This window comes from Somniosus microcephalus, chromosome 7, assembly GCF_052327205.1.
Source record: "Somniosus microcephalus isolate GS21.2 chromosome 7, FLI_Smic_1.0, whole genome shotgun sequence".
Taxonomy (NCBI): domain Eukaryota; kingdom Metazoa; phylum Chordata; class Chondrichthyes; order Squaliformes; family Somniosidae; genus Somniosus; species Somniosus microcephalus.
In genome coordinates this window covers 232630693-232648855 of record NC_140993.1, presented here as the reverse complement: position 1 = coordinate 232648855, position 18163 = coordinate 232630693, and the positions used below count along the sequence as shown (strand labels likewise).

Genomic DNA, 18163 nt, shown 5'->3' with positions numbered 1-18163 from the left:
TAGGGCAAATGTCAGTAAGAGTTTTTACTACTAATCACTATACGACAACCTGTAGCTGGAAGGTGCTTGGCTATAGACACCGAGGGCTGGATTTTCATTGAGGAGGCGGGACTACAACTTTCGGGGTTGTAGTCCCGCCTCCATCGAGTTGTAGCCAACCCACGCGATTTTCACTTGATTGACCTTGTTGAGCCCGCCCAGCGGGCTCAGCAGGCCAATTAAGGGCCACCCGGCAACAGGTGACATCACAGATTGATATTTCATCTGTCAAGACCTTTTGACAGATGAAATATCAGTGTTTGACAGCTGTTTGAAGCTGTCAAACACTGACAATCTGTACTCCAAGTTAATTGCTTCCTCTCAGGATGATTTAGAGATCTCTCCGGAACAGAAAGCTGAATGCTGCAATTTTTGACAGATCGCGGCCATTCTGCTTTCTGTGCCGGTGAGTTGAGGGGCTCCTGAGATTTGAAGGAAGGCTGTAAAGGTAAGTAAAACTTCTTTAAACACACCAAACACACTTACCTCTGCACTCATGCACCCATCACTCACCTGAACACTGGACAGCTCAACCCCTCCAAGCCCTTCAGCCCGCCTCGCTAACTTGGCGTGGTTTGGAGCTGTCGGGAATCCCACACTTCAAGAATGAAAATAGGGATTAGGCTAAAAACTGCCTGTTAACAGGCAGTTAATTGGCACTAATCCCCTTCCTGCCTCGGGGAGGCGGGTCCCAGTGCGGGTCGGGTAGCCGCCTCCTTTGAAACTGGTATGGAGGCGGGCTGGGGCGGGGTGGATTCATGCCCCCCTGATTTCAAGATTTTAACCTCCCACACGCCTCCAATCCCGCCTCCACGGCTCAATGAAAATCTTGCCCTGAGTGAGAGAGTAAGGATGGGCTTGGCTGTTATGCCTTCCACAGTTGAGTGGCCTGCAGATGTTCACGGTCAAGGTTCACACATGAAGAAAAGTACACATAGCGAAGGGCTGCCAGCACCTGTGGAACCATCCCCAGTGAAAGTACACACCTTGAGGACAGGCCTGGGCAGGAAATTCTATGGGAAAAGTGACAATTCAAATTAAATTTTATAAGGTTTATTGTGTAAAAAAACACAATGAATGGAGAGAAGTTCTTGTTCTCTGCTTCCAACAATGATTACAAATGTATACAAAACCATTTCCATTGGCATTATTGGAAAGAAATACAGATAATTTTAACAACTGAAAAGATGTCTCGGTACCCAATGGGCAACTGTTAAATGAGAAAACAAATCAAAATATATTAAAATATTCCTTCAATGTTGCATGCTAAATTACAGGTGCTTACAGTGATGAATTTCACCCCATAGAGATTAATTATAAGGAAAGCTTTAAGCAGAGGCATTACTACACATATTTAATAATTCGTTAGGAAAAGGTATAGTGCCAGAGGACTGGCGGATAGCTAATGGAATACCGATATTTAAGGAGGGGAATAGAACATGTCCAGGGAATTATAGACCAGTCAGCTTAACATCGGTGGTAGGAAAACTAATGGAATCCCTACTAAAGGAGAAAATAGAAGAAAATCTAGAAACCAAAAATATAATAATGAATAGTCAGCATGGATTTCAAAAGAGAAAGTCTTGCTTGACCAAACTTATTGAATTTTTTGAAGCGATAACAGAGAGAGCAGACAATGGTAATGCAGTAGATGTAATTTATCTGGATTTTCAAAAGGCCTTCAATAAGGTACCTCATAATAGACTAATGAACAAGGTCAGAGAATGCGGAGTCAGGGGACAAGTAGCAGAATGGATTGCTGGCTGGCTTCAGGACAGAAAGCAGAGAGTAGGAGTAAAGGGTAGCTATTCACAGTGGCAGAAGGTAGGTAGTGGTGTTCCACAAGGATCAGTGCTGGGACCACTGCTGTTCACAATTTGTATTAACAATTTAGACTTGAGAATCAAAAACAACTTCTAAATTTGCGGATGACACCAAATTGGGCAGGATAGTCAATCCTGAGGAGGACTGCAACAAATTACAGGAGGACATTAATAAACTTACAGAATGGGCATATAATTGGCAAACGAAGTTCAACAGAGATAAATCTGAGGTATTATATTTTGGTAGGAAGAATAGGGAGTGCGTGGATTCTTTAGCGCAGTCTGGATGAGTGCAGCTCCAACAACACTCAAGAAGCTCGACACCATTCAGGATAAAGCAGCCCGCTTGATTGGTACTCCATCCACCACCTTCAACATTCACTCCCTCCACCACCGGCGCACTGTGGCTGCAGTGTGTACCATCTACAAGATGCACTGCAGCAACTCGCCAAAGCTCCTTCAACAGCACCTTCCAAACCCGCGACCTCTACCACTTAGAAGGACAAGGGCAGCAGACGCATGGGAACATCACCACCTACAAGTTCCCCTCCAAGCCACACACCATCCTGACTTGGATCTGTATCGCCGTTCCTTCACTGTCGCTGGGCCAAAATCCTGGACCTCCCTTCCTAACAGCATTGTGGGTGTACCTACACCATATGGACTGCAGCGGTTCAAGGCGGCGGCTCACCACCATCTTCTCAAGGGCAATTAGGGATGGGCACTAAATGCAGACCTAGCCAGCGACGCCCACATCCCATCAATGAATTAAAAAAAAGACCATCTATGGCCCAAGCACACAAGGCCCTTCGCCACTGCGGGCCAAGAACGGAGAGGTACTCATCAAGGACAGAGAGGCAGTCAGTGCCCGCTGGCAGGAGCACTTCGAAGATCTCCTTAACCACGACTCTGTCTTCGACACGAGTGTCCTCAACTCCATTCCACAGCATGCTACCCGCCACCATCTCAGTACAATCCCAGCCCGGCATGAGGTTGAAAAGGCCATCTGACAACTGAAGAACAACAAGGCCTCAAGAGCAGATGGAATCCCCGCCGAGGCACTAAAGCATGGCGGAGAAGCACTGGCGTGAAGTTCTCTCTGCATTTCTCTTATCTGGAAGGAGGAGAGCATGCCAGGGGATCTCAGGGTAATTGTGACCATCTTCAAGAAAGGTGACAAGTCCGATTGCGGTAATTACAGAGGAGTTTCCCTGCTGTCTGCCACAGGGAAAGTCATCGCAAGAATTCTCCTCAATCGCCTTCTCCCAGTGGCCGAAGAGCTCCTCCCAGAGTCGCAATGCGGATTCCACCCACTAAGGGGCACAATGGACATGATCTTCACCGCACGTCAATTACAAGAGAAATGCAGGAACAGCACCAACCACTGTACATGGCCTTCTTTGATCTCACAAAGGCCTTCGACACTGTCAACCGCGAGGGATTATGGAGTGTCCTCCTCAAATTCGGCTGCCCTCAAAGTTTGTCACTATCCTTCGCCTGCTTCACGACGACATGCAAACCGTGATCCTGACCAACGGTTCCACCACAGACCCAATTCACGTACGAACCGGGGTCAAGCAAGGCTGTGTCATCGCACCAATGCTCTTCTCGATCTTCCTTACTGCAAAGCTCCATCTCACCCTCAGTAAGCTCCCCACTGGAGTGGAACTAATTTACAGAACAAACGGGAAACTGTTCAACCTCTGTCGCCTCCACTTCAGATCCAAGGTCATCCCATCCTCTGTCGTCAAATTATAGTATGCAGACGACGCTTGTGTCTGCGCTCACTCGGAGGTCGAACTCCAAACCATCATCAACAACTTCACCGAAGCGTACGAGAGCATGGGCCTTACACTAAACATCCGTAAGACAAAGGTCCTCTACCAACCTGCCCCTGCCACACAGTAATGTCCCCCAAATATCAAAATCCAGAACAAGGCCTTGGACAATGTGGACCACTTTCCATACCTTGGGAGCCTACTGTCAACAAGGGCAGGCGTCGACGACGAAGTCCAACACCGCCTTCAATGTGCCAGTGCAGCCTTCGGTCGCCTGAGGAAGAGTGTTTGAAGACCAGGACCTCAAACCCGGCACTAAGCTCATGGTCTACAGAGCAGCAGTGATACCCGCCCTGCTATAAGAACATAAGAAGTAGGAGCAGGAGTAGGCCATACGGCTCCTCGGGCCTGCTCCGCCATTCAATAGGATCATGGCTGATCCGAACCTAGACTCACGTCCACTTTCCTGCCCTCTCCCCGTAACCCCTAATTCCCTTATCTGCTAGGTAACTGTCCATCTCCGTTTTAAATTTATTTAATGTCGCAGCTTCCACAGCTCTCTGAGGTAGCAAATTCCATAGATTTACTACCCTCTGAGTGAAGAAGTTTCTCCTCATCTCAGTTCTGAAATGGCAGCCCCTTATTCTAAGATTATGCCCCCTAGTTCTAGTCTCACCCATCGGTGGAAACATCCTCACCGCATCCACCCGATCAAGCCCCCTCACAATCTTATATGTTTCGATAAGATCGCCTCTCATTCTTCTGAATTCCAATGAGTAGAGGCCCAACCTACTCAACCTTTCCTCATAAGTCAACCCCCTCATCTCCGGAATCAACCGAGTGAACCTTCTCTGAACTGCCTCGAGAGCAAGTATTTCTTTTCTTAAATATGGAAACCAAAACTGTACGCAGTATTCCAGAGTGGCCTCACCAGTACCCTGTATAACTGAAGCAAGACTTCCCTGCTTTTATACTCCATCCCCGTTGCAATAAAAGCCAAGATTCCATTGGCCTTCCTGATCACCTGCTGTACCTGCATACTAAGCTCCTGTGTTTCATGCACCAGGACCCCCAGATCCCTTTGTACTGTAGCACTTTGCAGTTTCTTTCCATTTAGATAATAACTTGCTCTTTGATTTTTTCTGCCAAAGTGCATAACCTTACACTTTCCAACATTATATTCCATCTGCCAAATTTCTGCCCACTCACTTAGCCTGTCTATGTCCTTTTGCAGGTTTTTTATGTCCTCCTCACTCACTGCTTTCCATCCCATCTTTGTATCGTCGGCAAACTTGGATACGTTGCACTCGGTCCCCTCCTCCAAATCGTTAATATAGATTGTAAAGAGTTGGGATCCAAGCACTGACCCCTGCGGAACACCACTAGTTACTGATTGCCAACCCGAGAATGAACCATTTATCCCAAATCTCTGTTTTCTGTTAGATAGCCAATCTTCCACCCATGCCAGTATATTACCCCCAATCTCGTGATTTTTTTATCTTGTGCAGTAATCTTTTGTGTGGCACCTTGTCAAATGCCTTTTGGAAGTCCAAATACACCACATCCACTGGTTCCCCTTTATCCACCCTGTTTGTTACGTCCTCAAAGAATTCGAGCAAATTTGTCAAACATGATTTCCCCTTCATAAAACCATGCTGACTCTGTCCGATTAAATTATGCTTATCCAAATGTCCTGTTACTGCTTCCTTAATAATGGACTCCAACATTTTACCAACCACAGATGTTAGGCTAACTGGTCTATAGTTTCCAGCCTTTTGTCTACCTCCCTTTTTAAATAAGGGCGTTACATTAGCAGTTTTCCAATCTGCTGGGACCTTTCCTGAATCCAGGGAGTTTTGGAAAATTACCACCAATGCATCCGCAATCCCTACCGCTACTTCTCTCAAGACCCTAGGATGTAAGCCATCAGGTCCAGGCGACTTATCCGCCTTAAGTCCCATTATCTTACCGAGTACCATCTCCTTAGTGATTTTAATCGTGTTTAGCTCCTCCCCCCCATAACCCCCTGTTTGTCCAGTGTTGGGATATTTTTAGTGTCCTCTACTGTAAAGACTGATACAAAATATTTGTTCAGCGTATATGCCATCTCCATGTTCCCCACTACTAATTTCCCGGTCTCGTCCTCTAAGGGACCAACATTCACTTTAGCCACCCTTTTTCTTTTTATATAACTGTAGAAACTCTTGCTATCTGTTTTTATATTTTTTGCTAGTTTACTTTCATAATCTATCTTCCCTTTCTTAATTAATCTTTTAGTTATTCTTTGCTGGCTTTTAAATGCTTCCCAATCTTCTATCCTCCCACTAGATTTGGCTACTTTATATGCCCTTGTTTTCAGTCGGATACTGTCCTTTATTACTTTACTTAGCCACGGATGGCTGTCTTTGCTTTTACGCCCCTTTTTCCTCAGTGGAATATATTTTTCTTGAAAGTTGTGAAATATCTCCTTGAATGTACACCACTGCTCCTGTACTGTCTTACACCTTAATCTATTTTCCCAGTCCACTTTAGTCAACTCTGCTCTCATACCTTCATAGTCTCCTTTATTTAAGCTTAGTACGCTGGTTTGAGATCCAACTCTCTCACCCTCCAACTGAATTTGGAATTCAACCATGTTATGGTCACTCATTCCAAGGGGATCCTTTACTAGGACATTTTTTATTAATCCTGTCTCATTACACAGGACCAGATCTAAGATTGCCTGCCCCCTGGTTGGTTCAGTAACATACTGCTCAAGGAACCCGTCCCTAATGCATTCTATGAACTCTTCCTCAAGGCTGCCCTTCCCAATTTGATTTGTCTAGTCAATATGAAAGTTAAAATCTCCCATGATTATAGCTGTTCCCTTATTACAAGCCCCAACTATTTCCTGATTTATACTCCGACCAATAGAGTTGCAACTGTTAGGAGGCCTATAGACTATGCCCACTAGTGACTTTTTCCCCTTATTATTCCTTATCTCCACCCAAACTGTTTCACTATCCTGATCCTTTGACCCAATATCATTTCTCACTATTGCAGTGATTCCATCCTTTATTAACATAGCCACCCCACCTCTCTTTCCTTCCTGTCTGTCCTTCCTAACAGTCAAATACCCCTGGATGTTTAGTTCCCAGTCATGGTCACCTCGCAGCCATGTTTCTGTAATGGCCACCAGATCATACCCATGTGTAGTTATTTGTACCGTCAACTCGTCTATTTTGTTACGAATGCTGCGTGCATTCAGATGAAGAACTTTTAAATAGGTTTTGTGACAATTTATTCCTGCTTTTACCCCCTTTACTACTTTACCTTTATCTTTATATATTCTGTCCCTTCCTGACACGCTCTGGTTTTTAATTTCCCCACTGCTACTTTGCTCTATTGCCTTCTCCGCTGACATTTTTATTTTTCGTTCTCTTGAAACCTCGCCCCCACTAATTAGTTTAAAGCCCTCTCTACAGCCCTAGTTATTCGATTCGCCAGGATTCTAGTCCCAGCACTGGCCAAGTGAAGTCTGTCCCAACAAAACAGCTCTCTCCTGTCCCAGTACTGGTGCCAGTGTCCCAAGAAGCAAAACCCATTTCTCCCACACCAGTCTATATGCCTCAGAGACATGGACCATGTACAGCAGGCACCTCAAAGCACTGGAGAGGTACCACCAACGCTGCCTCCGCAAGATCCTGCAAATCCATTGGCAGGATAGGCGCACCAACGTCTGTGTTCTTGCTCAGGCCAACATCTCCAGCATCGAAGCTTTGACCACACGCGATCAGCTCCGATGGACGGGTCACATTGTCCGTATGCCCGATACGAGACTCCCAAAACAAGCGCTCTACTCAGAGCTCCGGCACGGCAAGAGAGCCCCAGGTGGGCAGAGGAAACGCTTCAAGGACACCCTCAAAGCCTCCTTGAAAAAGTGTAACATCCCCACCGACACCTGGGAATCCCTGGCCCAAGACCGCACAAAGTGGAGGAGAAGCATCCGGGAAGGCGCTGAACACCTCGTGTCTCTTCGCCGGGAGCAAGCGGAAGCCAAGCGCAGGCAGCGCAAGGAGCACACGTCAACCCAAGCACCCCACCCACCCGCCCCTTCAACCACCATCTGCCCCACCTGTGACAGAGACTGTAGGTCCCGCATTGGACTCATCAGTCACCTGTGAACTCATTTTTAATGTGGAAGCAAGTCATCCTCGGTTCTGAGGAACTGCCTAGGAAGAAGGAAGAATAGGGAGGTCATTATCACTTGGAGGGTGAGAGTCTAGGTGGGGTGGAGGAACAAAGGGACCTAGGAGTACAAATACACAAATCACTAAAAGTTGCAACACAGGTTAGCAAGGCCATAAAAAAGCAAACCAAGCACTAGTGTTTATTTCTAGAGGGATAGAATTGAAAAGTAGGGAAGTTAAGAGTACTGTGTACAGTTCTGTTCGCCATATTATAAAAAGGATATAGAGGCACTGGAGAAGGTGCAGAGAAGATTTACAAAGATGATACCAGAAATGCGAGGGTACACATATCAGGAAAGGATATACAGGTTGGGTCTCTTTTCTCTTGAAAAAAGATGGCTGAGAGGTGACCTAATAGAGGTGTTTAAAATTATGAAAAATGTTGATAGAGTGGATACAGAGTTTTTTTCCACTTGTGGGGAAGAGCATAACTTGAGGCCATCAATATAAGATAGTCATCAAGAAACCCAATAGGGAATTCAGAAGAAACTTCTTTACCCAAAGAGTGGCGAGAAGGTGGAACTCGCTACCACAGGGAGTGGTTGAAGCGAATAGTATAGATGCATTTAAGGGGAGGCTGGACAAGCATATGAGGGAAAAGGGAATAGAGAATTATGCTGATAAATTTAGATGAGGAAAGACAGGAGGAGGCTCGTGTGGAGCATAAACGCCGGCATGGACTGGCTGGGCCGAATGGCCTGTTTTTGTGCTGTATATATCCTTTGTAAAAGGTGACACAGAATATTCAATATGTTGAATTGGAGATTTAATCAGAGTTGTAACCGGCCCTCTACTTACACTGTGCCATCCTTGTAACTTATGCTCAGTTTGTTCAAATGAAAACTAACTTTCAAATATGCCACAATGATCTCGTATGTATATGCTTTAAGCAGTTATTTGGTTTCTAAATTGGTTAACATCACAGTGCTATATCATGTAACAAGTCATGGGCTGGGGGGGGGGGGGGGCGGCGGTAGGCTGAGGGGGTGATATGCAAGGCAACAGACCACATCTGCCAGCTGCTGCTACACTGGTGTTAAATACCATCAAACTCTGTGTAATGTCCCGGCAATATTAATTCTATGTGTAAATCTGAAAAAAAAATATAATAGGAATAATGCTTGTTCTGTATGGATTAAAATTTGGTTAAGCAATTCAAATTTATTCCTAAAATATATTGTTTTAAGACACGCACATGGAAATGGTACATTAACTAATGTGGGCACCAGTGAAACAAAGTACCCAAAGGGGGAGAATCTAATCTCCCGAATACAGAGAATGCACAAATTAGCTGGTTTATATTACCTATGAGAGCAGCCCACTGCTTTGCCGCAGCAGTTACGACAGCTGGGAATGTAGCCTGACCACTTTTCCGTAGAATTGTGTTCAAAAGGATAAACAAGTCTGTCCACGCTTGGTAGATAGCAGATATTACCTCACAGTCTGAAACACAGATAGTTATTGGGTTGGCATTGAAAAATCACTCGTTTAAAAAGACAATTTCCAGTTATTAACAGCCACTGCTGAGTAACAACAAACATGTCGTGTTCTGACTTTATCCTATTTATGCAAAACCCTTTGCTAATGTTTAGTGTTATATTTGAAAGCAAGTACCCAGAGCACTACAAACATTCACATCTGCTTTGTTTATAGAATTAATAATCAGTTGTCTCCCTAACTGTATTATAGCTCTAAACTTTTATGTTAACTGGCATGGTTTGACATTCTTAGTGAAAACTAATTATAAAAGCTAAGCAGTATTATTGATTTAAGACTAAAACCAATTTTCCTGGTACATTTATCCACATGCACCATGGAAGATAAACATTCACAGGGGAAACTGAAATGTCCTTGACAAAGATTTAATACTAAAATATTTAAAATGTAGGCCAATCTACTTACCTGCACAACAACAGTCACTGCACTCCAAAAATAAATTCATTGAATAAAGCACATTGAGCTCTTCCAATGTGAAAAGGGTTTTTATAAATACAAGCCCATTATTTTTACTTCTTAATTCATAGCAAAAGGAATCCGTTTTTCCACAGGAGTAATTCTACATTTCTGATGCCTTTAAATCTATTTTGTTTGCTTGGGTTTGAGGTACGCAACTGATGGCAGCAGCTACACCTACTTAGCATATTTGAAACTGTTTGACAACTCGTAGCTGCACATGTATGAAGCAGCATGGATGAGAACTTTGTTATCATAGGATGGGGAAACCATAAAGGTACTTAAGAGGCAAAAGTTAATTTTGTCAGGCAGAAATAACACAACAGAGGCAGATTTTGCTGTGTAAAAATAACCACAATGATCCACAACATCAACCCAGCAGAGGCAGGAAGGTCGTGGCACATCATTCAGGCATGTACAGCACAAAGTTTGATCACACTATTTTACCCATTGAGGAATGAAAGGTTTGCCCGCCCGGCAGCTGGCCAGCCCATCAATCAGGCTGGCTGGTGGGCGAGAAGCAAAAGAAAAAATTATATTGAGGTCCTGCCGTTAAATTCAGCAAGACCGCCACATCTCCGCCTGGCTGGCGCTACCCTACAACCTCCCTGTAAATATCAGGGCTGTGGTGTCAGCTTTATCTGATTAGGAGAAGCTTTTCTTTTCTAGTTTTATTATAGTCCACCTTTTTTTAAAAGATTCTAATAGACAGAGCTTTTATACAAAAAAGGTTCTTGTAAGAATTCAATCACTTTTTATATTGGAGCTGATCAAAAGTTGCTGAAATTTTAAATGGCTCAAATTTAAAATTCTCATCCTCGTGTTTAAATCTCATCAAAGCCTCATCTCTGTAACCTCCTGCAGCCCTACAAATCCCAATCTGAACTCTCCATTTCTCCTACCCGGGCCTTTTGTGCATCTCCCCCTTCCATTCAACCAATCATTGGTGGGCATGCGCTCAGCCCCCTTGGCCACACACTCTGAAATTTGCTCCCTAAAACCCTCCATTCTCCTTCTTTAAGGCCCTCCTTAAAACACACCGTGCTTCCTAATTTGTTCTCCTCCTTTAAGGCTCAACGGCCATTTTGTGATTACACCTCTATGTAGCACTGTAGGACGTTATTTTCTACGTTAAAGACATTTAATATGCAAGTTGTTATTGTTGAAACAACTATGCTGAAAAATAATAACAAGGGTACTTTCCAGACTAAATAACTTCCTCACAGTTGAATCCAATTTAATTTTCTCTCACAAAAACAAGGAAAACACATGCACATATTTTTCAATAACTGCAATAAATATACCAGAGAACATACATGGGGGAAAGAAGAGGAAAAATTTAAGTATATTACCAAAATAGTCCTTGCACCATATACAAAGTACTGTGAATATATTTGACAACAATGGCTTTAACAGGTCATCTTGGGTTATGTGCTCTGGATACAAGATCAAACACGGCTGGATTAGCCCAGAAAGAGAGGACAGATACTGGAGGTGGGACAAAACCTGCAGAGAAACACAATAATTATATACACTGCACAACAAAATCTCAGTGTTAGATATCAACTTAATAATCCCACAGTAGAAACACACAGGGTCGACTGTACACCTGTGGTAAATGGACCATGGGCTGCAGCATTCAAATTGCTCCTTCATGCATGAATTGATGGGATAACATACAAGTGGTAGGACTTGGTGAATTGTGAAAGATCATTCATTATTTATGCATGATACAAGAGCAGAATTGTGCTCATTTGAAACATCGCCACTTTGACCAAATTATAATGGGTAATTTTTGGACTTTGCGCATTAATTTGAATGGTCAGAAAATGATGCGCAGCAAATGCCCAAATTTCCAACATGCATTCGCTGCCAGAAACACAAAGATGGACTCACACAGAACGAAGCCGAATGTCAGGGCAGGAATTCTTACTTTGCTTTGCTCCAGAGTTAGGTCAGGTCCAAACTCTGGATTTACACTCCATAAGGTTAGCGCTGGTCGAAAGAGGAAATTGTTTTGTACCAATGTTGACGTTTGTAGTGTAAAGGCAGCCTCAGATGCACGAAGCTAGAGGTTTATAATATTAGGGTGACACAGGTTTCAATGTTGCATTTCAACTTGGATCATGAGTAAGAGGGTAACTAAAGAAAGGGTAGGGCCTATTAGAGATCATGAGGGTAATGTGTGTGTGGAGGCGGGAGACGTCGGTAGGGTTCTTAATGAATACTTTGCGTCTGTTTTCACAAAGGAGAGGGGCGAAGCAGACATTGCTACCAGGGGGGAGGAGTGTGAAATATTAGATGAAATAAACAGTGAGAGAAGAAGTATTAAGGGGTTTAGCAGCTTTAAAAGTAGATAAATCCCCAGGCCCGGATGAAATGTATCCCAGGCTGTTAAGCGAAGCAAGAGGAAATTGCAGAGGCCCCGACCATCATTTTTCAATCCTCTCTGGTTTCAGGTGTGGTGCCGGAGAACTGCTAATGTGGTACCCTTGTTTAAAAAGGGAGAAAAGGATACACCAAGTAATTACAGGCCAGTCAGTCGAACCTCGGTGGTGGGAAAATTATTGGAAAGAATTCTGAAGGACAGGATAAATCTTAATTTAGAAAGACACGGATTAATCAAGGATAGTCAGCACAGATTTGTTAAGGGAAGGTCGTGTCTGACAAACTTGATTGCATTTTTTGAGGAGGTAACAAGGAGGGTAGATAAGGGTAATGCGTTGATGTAGTGTATATGGACTTTAGCAAGGCTTTTGATAAGGTTCTACATGGCAGACTGGTCACGAAGTTAAAAGCCCATGGGATCCAGGGCAAAGTGTCAAGTTGGATTCAAAACTGGCTCGGAGACATGAAGCAGAGGGTAATGGTTGATCGGTGTTTTTGTGACTGAAAGGCTGTTTCCAGTGGGGTTCTGTAGGGCTCAGTACTAGGTCCCTTGCTTTTTGTGATATATATCAACGACCTAGACTTGAATAGAGGGGGTATGATTAAGAAGTTTGCAGATGATACTAAAATCGGCTGTGTGGTTGATACTGAAGAAGGGAGCTGTAGACTGCAGGAAGATATCAATAAATTGGTCAGGTGGGCAGAACAGTGGCAAATGGAATTCAATCCGGAGAAGTGTGAGGTAATGCATTTGGGGAGGGCTAACAAGGAAAGGGAATACACATTAATGGTAGGATACTGAGTAGTGTAGAGGAACAAAGGACCTTACAGTGCATGTCCACAGATCCCTGAAGGTAGCAGGCCAGGTAGATAAGGTGGTTAAGAAGGCATACGGAATGCTTGCCTTTATTAGCCGTGGCATAGAATACAAGAGCAGGGGGGGGTTATGCTTCAACTGTATAAAACACTAGTTAGGCCTCAGCTAAAGTACTGTGTGCAGTTCTGGTCACATTACAGGAAAGATGTGATTGCACGAGAGAGGGTACAGAGGAGATTTACAAGGATGTTGCCGGGAGTAGAGAATCTTAGCTATGAGGAAAGACTGGATAGGCTGGGTCTGTTTTCCTTGGAACAGAGGAGACTGAGGGGAGACCTTATTGAGGTGTATAAAATTATGAGGGGCATAGATAAAGTGGATAGAAAGGACCTATTTCCCTTAGCAGAGGGGTCAAAAACCAGGGGCACAGATTTAAAGTAATTGGGGGAAGGTTTAGAGGGGATTTGAGGGGAAATTTCTTCACCCAGAGGGTTGTGGGGGTCTGGAACTCACTGCCTGAAAGGGTGGTAGAGGCAGGAACCCTAACCACATTTAAAAAGTACTTGGATGTGCACTTGGGATGCTCTAACCTGCAGGGCTACAGACCGAGAACTGGGAAGTGGGATTAGGCTGGATAGCTCTTTGTTGGCCGGCGCGGACACCATGGGCCGAAATGGCCTCCTTCCGTGCTGTAACTTTCTATGATTCTATGAGTTATGCTGTGGATGTTGTTGGGTGAAAATGAAATAGTTGAGAAGAAGCAGGAAGTTAAAGGGAACAGTGAGGGATTGAGGAGGAAGATAGAGGTGCTGCTGTCACCACAAAACTGGGATGGGAGTGGTCAGGAGGTCAAGGGAACATTGGTCAGGACTATGTCAGAGTATTTGGGGAGTAGTAAAAAAAATAAAAACTGTCAATTTTTCAAGACGCAAGGCAAATGTGTTTCTATTCAGAGTGGATCTTTGGTTGGCGTTTGTTAGCCACAAAAAGAAAGATGATATGAGATGTGGAGACTGTTATATTAAGTAATATTGGTCAAGATCAGGGGTTCTCAACCTTTTTGCTTCCGAGGACACCCTCCTGTGTTACAAAAATTCCCCGGACCCCCTGTAACACAACGCAAGTATTTTTTCGGCATAAAAACTATGCAATTAAGCATTTTTATTTATTATTATTTTTGTTGTGTGTGAAATTTGTTGCTAGTGAGAACTAAAAATCGTGATAACGGCGTCAGCTATTTTATTAACTCAGACTGAAGGCATTGAAGGAGAGAGTCACACCAGAGCCCGATTATTACAGCCATGTCACAGGCCCAGAGACTGGAAAGTCTCTTTCTTCCCACCCCACCTTTCACCCCCTCCAAAGCCACATGGCGCGCACACTCTCTCTCCATTGTCGGTGCTTCTCCCTGTCTCAAACACCAGGGGAAAAAATGGTCTCATCAAACGCACGAGCGGCTTTTTACCAACACAGGGCGGCTCCGCACGAGGAAAAGAAAAGGGTTGAAAGGAAGACGTCCGCTACCTCGGCCCATGCAACGCCAGATTAACTCACGGATTTTCCCATCTCCAACTCAGGTTTTAATCCCCTGAAGAAACCTTATAACTCCCACTATTTTATTTAATAGTTAAAAGCAGTGAGTGGTTTATGAACTTGGAAACGAAGAGGGCTGGATCAAAAAAAAACTTTGAGATAAATACTGCTGTAAAAGTCAATGACATGCAAAGGGACCTGTTTAATCTTAGAAATGGTGTCCAACAGTAAGAACCTGAATTGACTGCGCATGCAGAGTCTTTGTATCGCTGAGACTATTCTACTCTTCTCAATATACAGGGGAGACTACTGATGTTTATGCCATAAACATCAGTAATGTGGGGTGGCCATTGCACACCAGCTACCACACAGGCTTGACAGAGCAAGGTCTTGGTCCAATGGCAAGGGGATCCAAGACGATTGAAGACCAGGCTCTGCTACATCGGCCAAGCACACACACACAAACATACTCCTACTGTCCTCCTCCCTCCTTCCCGCAGGTCCCACGTTAAAAGAATTCACACACAGGCATCTTCCACCCTTTAAAATGAAGTTCGGGACCTGGAACGTCAGGACCCTCATGGACAACCCCAACAGCAACAGACCGGAACGCCGTACTGCTATCGTTGCCCGGGAGCTCAGACGTTTCGACATAGACATCGCCACCCTAAGCGAGACCCAGCAGGCAGGGGAAGGTCAGCTCAAGGAGCAAGGTGGTGGTTCTTGTGGAACCTTGTGGAACCTTCTTCTAGAAAGGCAAACCTGAAGAGGAACGCCGCCTCCATGGGGTAGGCTTCGCCATCAAAAATGAGCTAGTTGAACGTCTCGGAGACTCCCCTTGTGGAATAAACGAACGCCTCATCACTCTACGGCTCACCCTAGCCCAGGACCAGTGCGCTACGGTCATCAGTGCATACACCCCAACACTGGAAACCACAGAGGAGACCCAAGAGGAATTCTACTCCAGCCTCGAACAATCCCTGTCCCGAGTCCCAACGGGCGACAAGCTGATCCTCCTTGGCGACTTCAACGCCAGAGTTGGAAAGGACACAGACCTCTGGGGAGGTGTGATCGGCAGAGAGGGGGGGGGGGAAAGGGAAAGCCAACTCCAACGGTACCCTCGTCCGTCGAAATGCTAAGAACATGGCCTTGCCATAACCAACACTTTGTTCCGTCAGAGAGACAGGTACAAGGCTTCAAGGCAACACCCTCACTCCAAGCACTGTCATCTGCTGGACTAGTCATCGTCCAAGCGAGGGACCGCAAGGACGTCCTCATCACCCGCGCCATGACAGGAGTTGACGACTGCTGGACAGACCGCTGCCTAATCCGCTCTGTCATCTTCATCATTGTAGCCCCAAAAGAGCGGCGGCAACAGAAACAATGCCGCAGGAAAATCAACGCTGGAGCACTCAAAGACCCCGCTAAGAAGGCCCTATTCAGCCTGCGCCTCACAACCAACCCGACGACTCCCAGTGATTCAGAGGCACAGAGTGTCCACAGCACCTGGTCTGCACTCAAGGCCTCCATAATCAGCACCTGTGAAGAGATGCTCAGTCACCCGACCAGGAAACACCAAGACTGGTTCGACGAGAATGACCAGGAGATCCAGGAGCTAATAAGCCGCAAGCGCAAGGCATTCCTGATCTGGAAACAGCAACAGAACTCGAGAGCAAGAAAGCAGCTCTACAGATGCCTGAAGGCCGAGGTCCAACAAAAAACTCGCAACCTAAAGAACAGATGGTGGGTGGAGAAAGCGCAGGAGATCCAGCAGCTAGTTGACAACCACGACGTGCATGGATTCTTTAGCGCAGTCAAGACCATCTACAGCCCAAACACCCAAGGCCCTACCCCACTGCGGGTCAAGAACGGAGAGGTACCCATCAAGGACAGAGAGGCAGTCAGTGCCCGCTGGAAGGAGCACTTCGAAGATCTCCTTAACCACGACTCTGTCTTCGACACGAGTGTCCTCAACTCCATCCCGCAGCATGCTACCCGCCACCACCTCAGCACAACCCCAGCCTGGCATGAAGTTGAAAAGGTCATCCGACAACTGAAGAACAACAAGGCCTCAGGAGCAGATGGAATCCCTGCCGAGGCACTAAAACATGGTGGAGAAGCACTATTGGCGCGAATACATGAACTCATTTCTCTTATTTGGAAGGAGGAGAGCATGCCAGGGGATCTCAGAGACGCCGTAATCGTGACCATCTTCAAGAAAGGTGATAAGTCCGATTGCAGTAATTATAGAGGAGTCTCCCTGCTGTCTGCTACAGGGAAAGTCATCGCAAGAATCCTCCTCAATCGCCTTCTCCCAGCGGCTGAAGAGCTCCTCCCAGGGTCGCAATGCAGATTCCGCCACTAAGGGGCACAATGGACATGATCTTCACCGCACGTCAACTACAAGAGAAATGCAGGGAACAGCACCAACCGCTGTACATGGCCTTCTTTGACCTCACAAAGGCCTTCGACACCATCAACCGTGAGGGATTATGGAGTATCCTCCTCAAATTCGGCTGCACTCAAAAGTTTGTCACCATCCTCCACCTGCTTCACGACGACATGCAAGCTGTGATCCTGACCAACGGATCCACCACAGACCCAATTCACATACAGACCGGGGTCAAGCAAGGCTGTGTCATCGCACCAACGCTCTTCTCGATCTTCCTGGCTGCAATGCTCCATCTCACCCTCACTAAGCTTCCCGTTGGAGTGGAGCTAATCTACAGAACAAATGGGAAACTGTTCAACCTCTGTCGCCTCCACTTCAGATCCAAGGTCATCCCATCCTCTGTCGTCGAATTACAGTATGCAAATGGCGCTCGTGTCTGCGCACACTCTGAGGCCGAACTCCAAACCATCGTCAACACCTTCACCGAAGCGTACGAGAGCATGGGCCTTACACTAAACATCCGTAAGACAAAGGTCCTCTACCAACCTGCCCCCGCCACACAGTACTGCTCCCCGATTATCAAAATCCATGACTAGGCCTTGGATAACGTGGATCACTTTCCATACCTTGGGAGCCTACTGTCAACAAGGGCAGACATCAATGACTAAGTCCAACACCGCCTTCAGTGTGCCAGTGCAGCCTTCGGTCGCCTGAGGAAGAAAGTGTTTGAAGACCAGGACCACAAAGACACCACCAAGCTCATGGTCTACAGCGCAGTAGTGATACCTGCCCTCCTGTATGCTTCAGAGACATGGACAATGTATAGCAGGCACCTCAAAGCACTGGAGAGGTACCACCAACGCTGCCTCTGCAAGATCCTGCAAATCCATTGGCAGGATAGGCGCACCAACATCAGTGTTCTCGCTCAGGCCAACATTCCCAGCATCGAAGCTTTGACCATGCTCGATCAGCTCTGATGGACGGGCCACATCGTCCACATGCCCAATAAGAGACTCCCAAAACAAATGCTCTACTCGGAGCTCCGACACGGCAAGAGAGCCCCAGGTGGGCAGAGGAAACGCTTCAAGGATACCCTCAAAGCCTCCTTGAAAAAGTGCAACACCCCCACCGACATCTGGGAATCCCTGGCCCAAGACCGCACAAAGTGGAGGAGAAGCATCCGGGAAGGCGCCGAACACCTCGAGTCTCTT

The 18163-nt window shown here is 45.8% G+C and overlaps 1 protein-coding gene across 1 annotated transcript in view; it reads right to left on the bottom strand.

The window, feature by feature from the left end:
• Nucleotides 1-18163, bottom strand: part of rttn (rotatin) — a 283502-nt gene that overhangs the window by 40997 nt on the left and 224342 nt on the right. The window contains exons 35-36 of the mRNA XM_085993987.1: nt 11175-11328; nt 9175-9312 (exon numbers count right to left, since the gene is read on the bottom strand). Of these exons, the coding sequence (XP_085850113.1) occupies nt 9175-9312; nt 11175-11328 (292 nt within the window). The remainder of the gene's footprint in view (nt 1-9174; nt 9313-11174; nt 11329-18163) is intronic.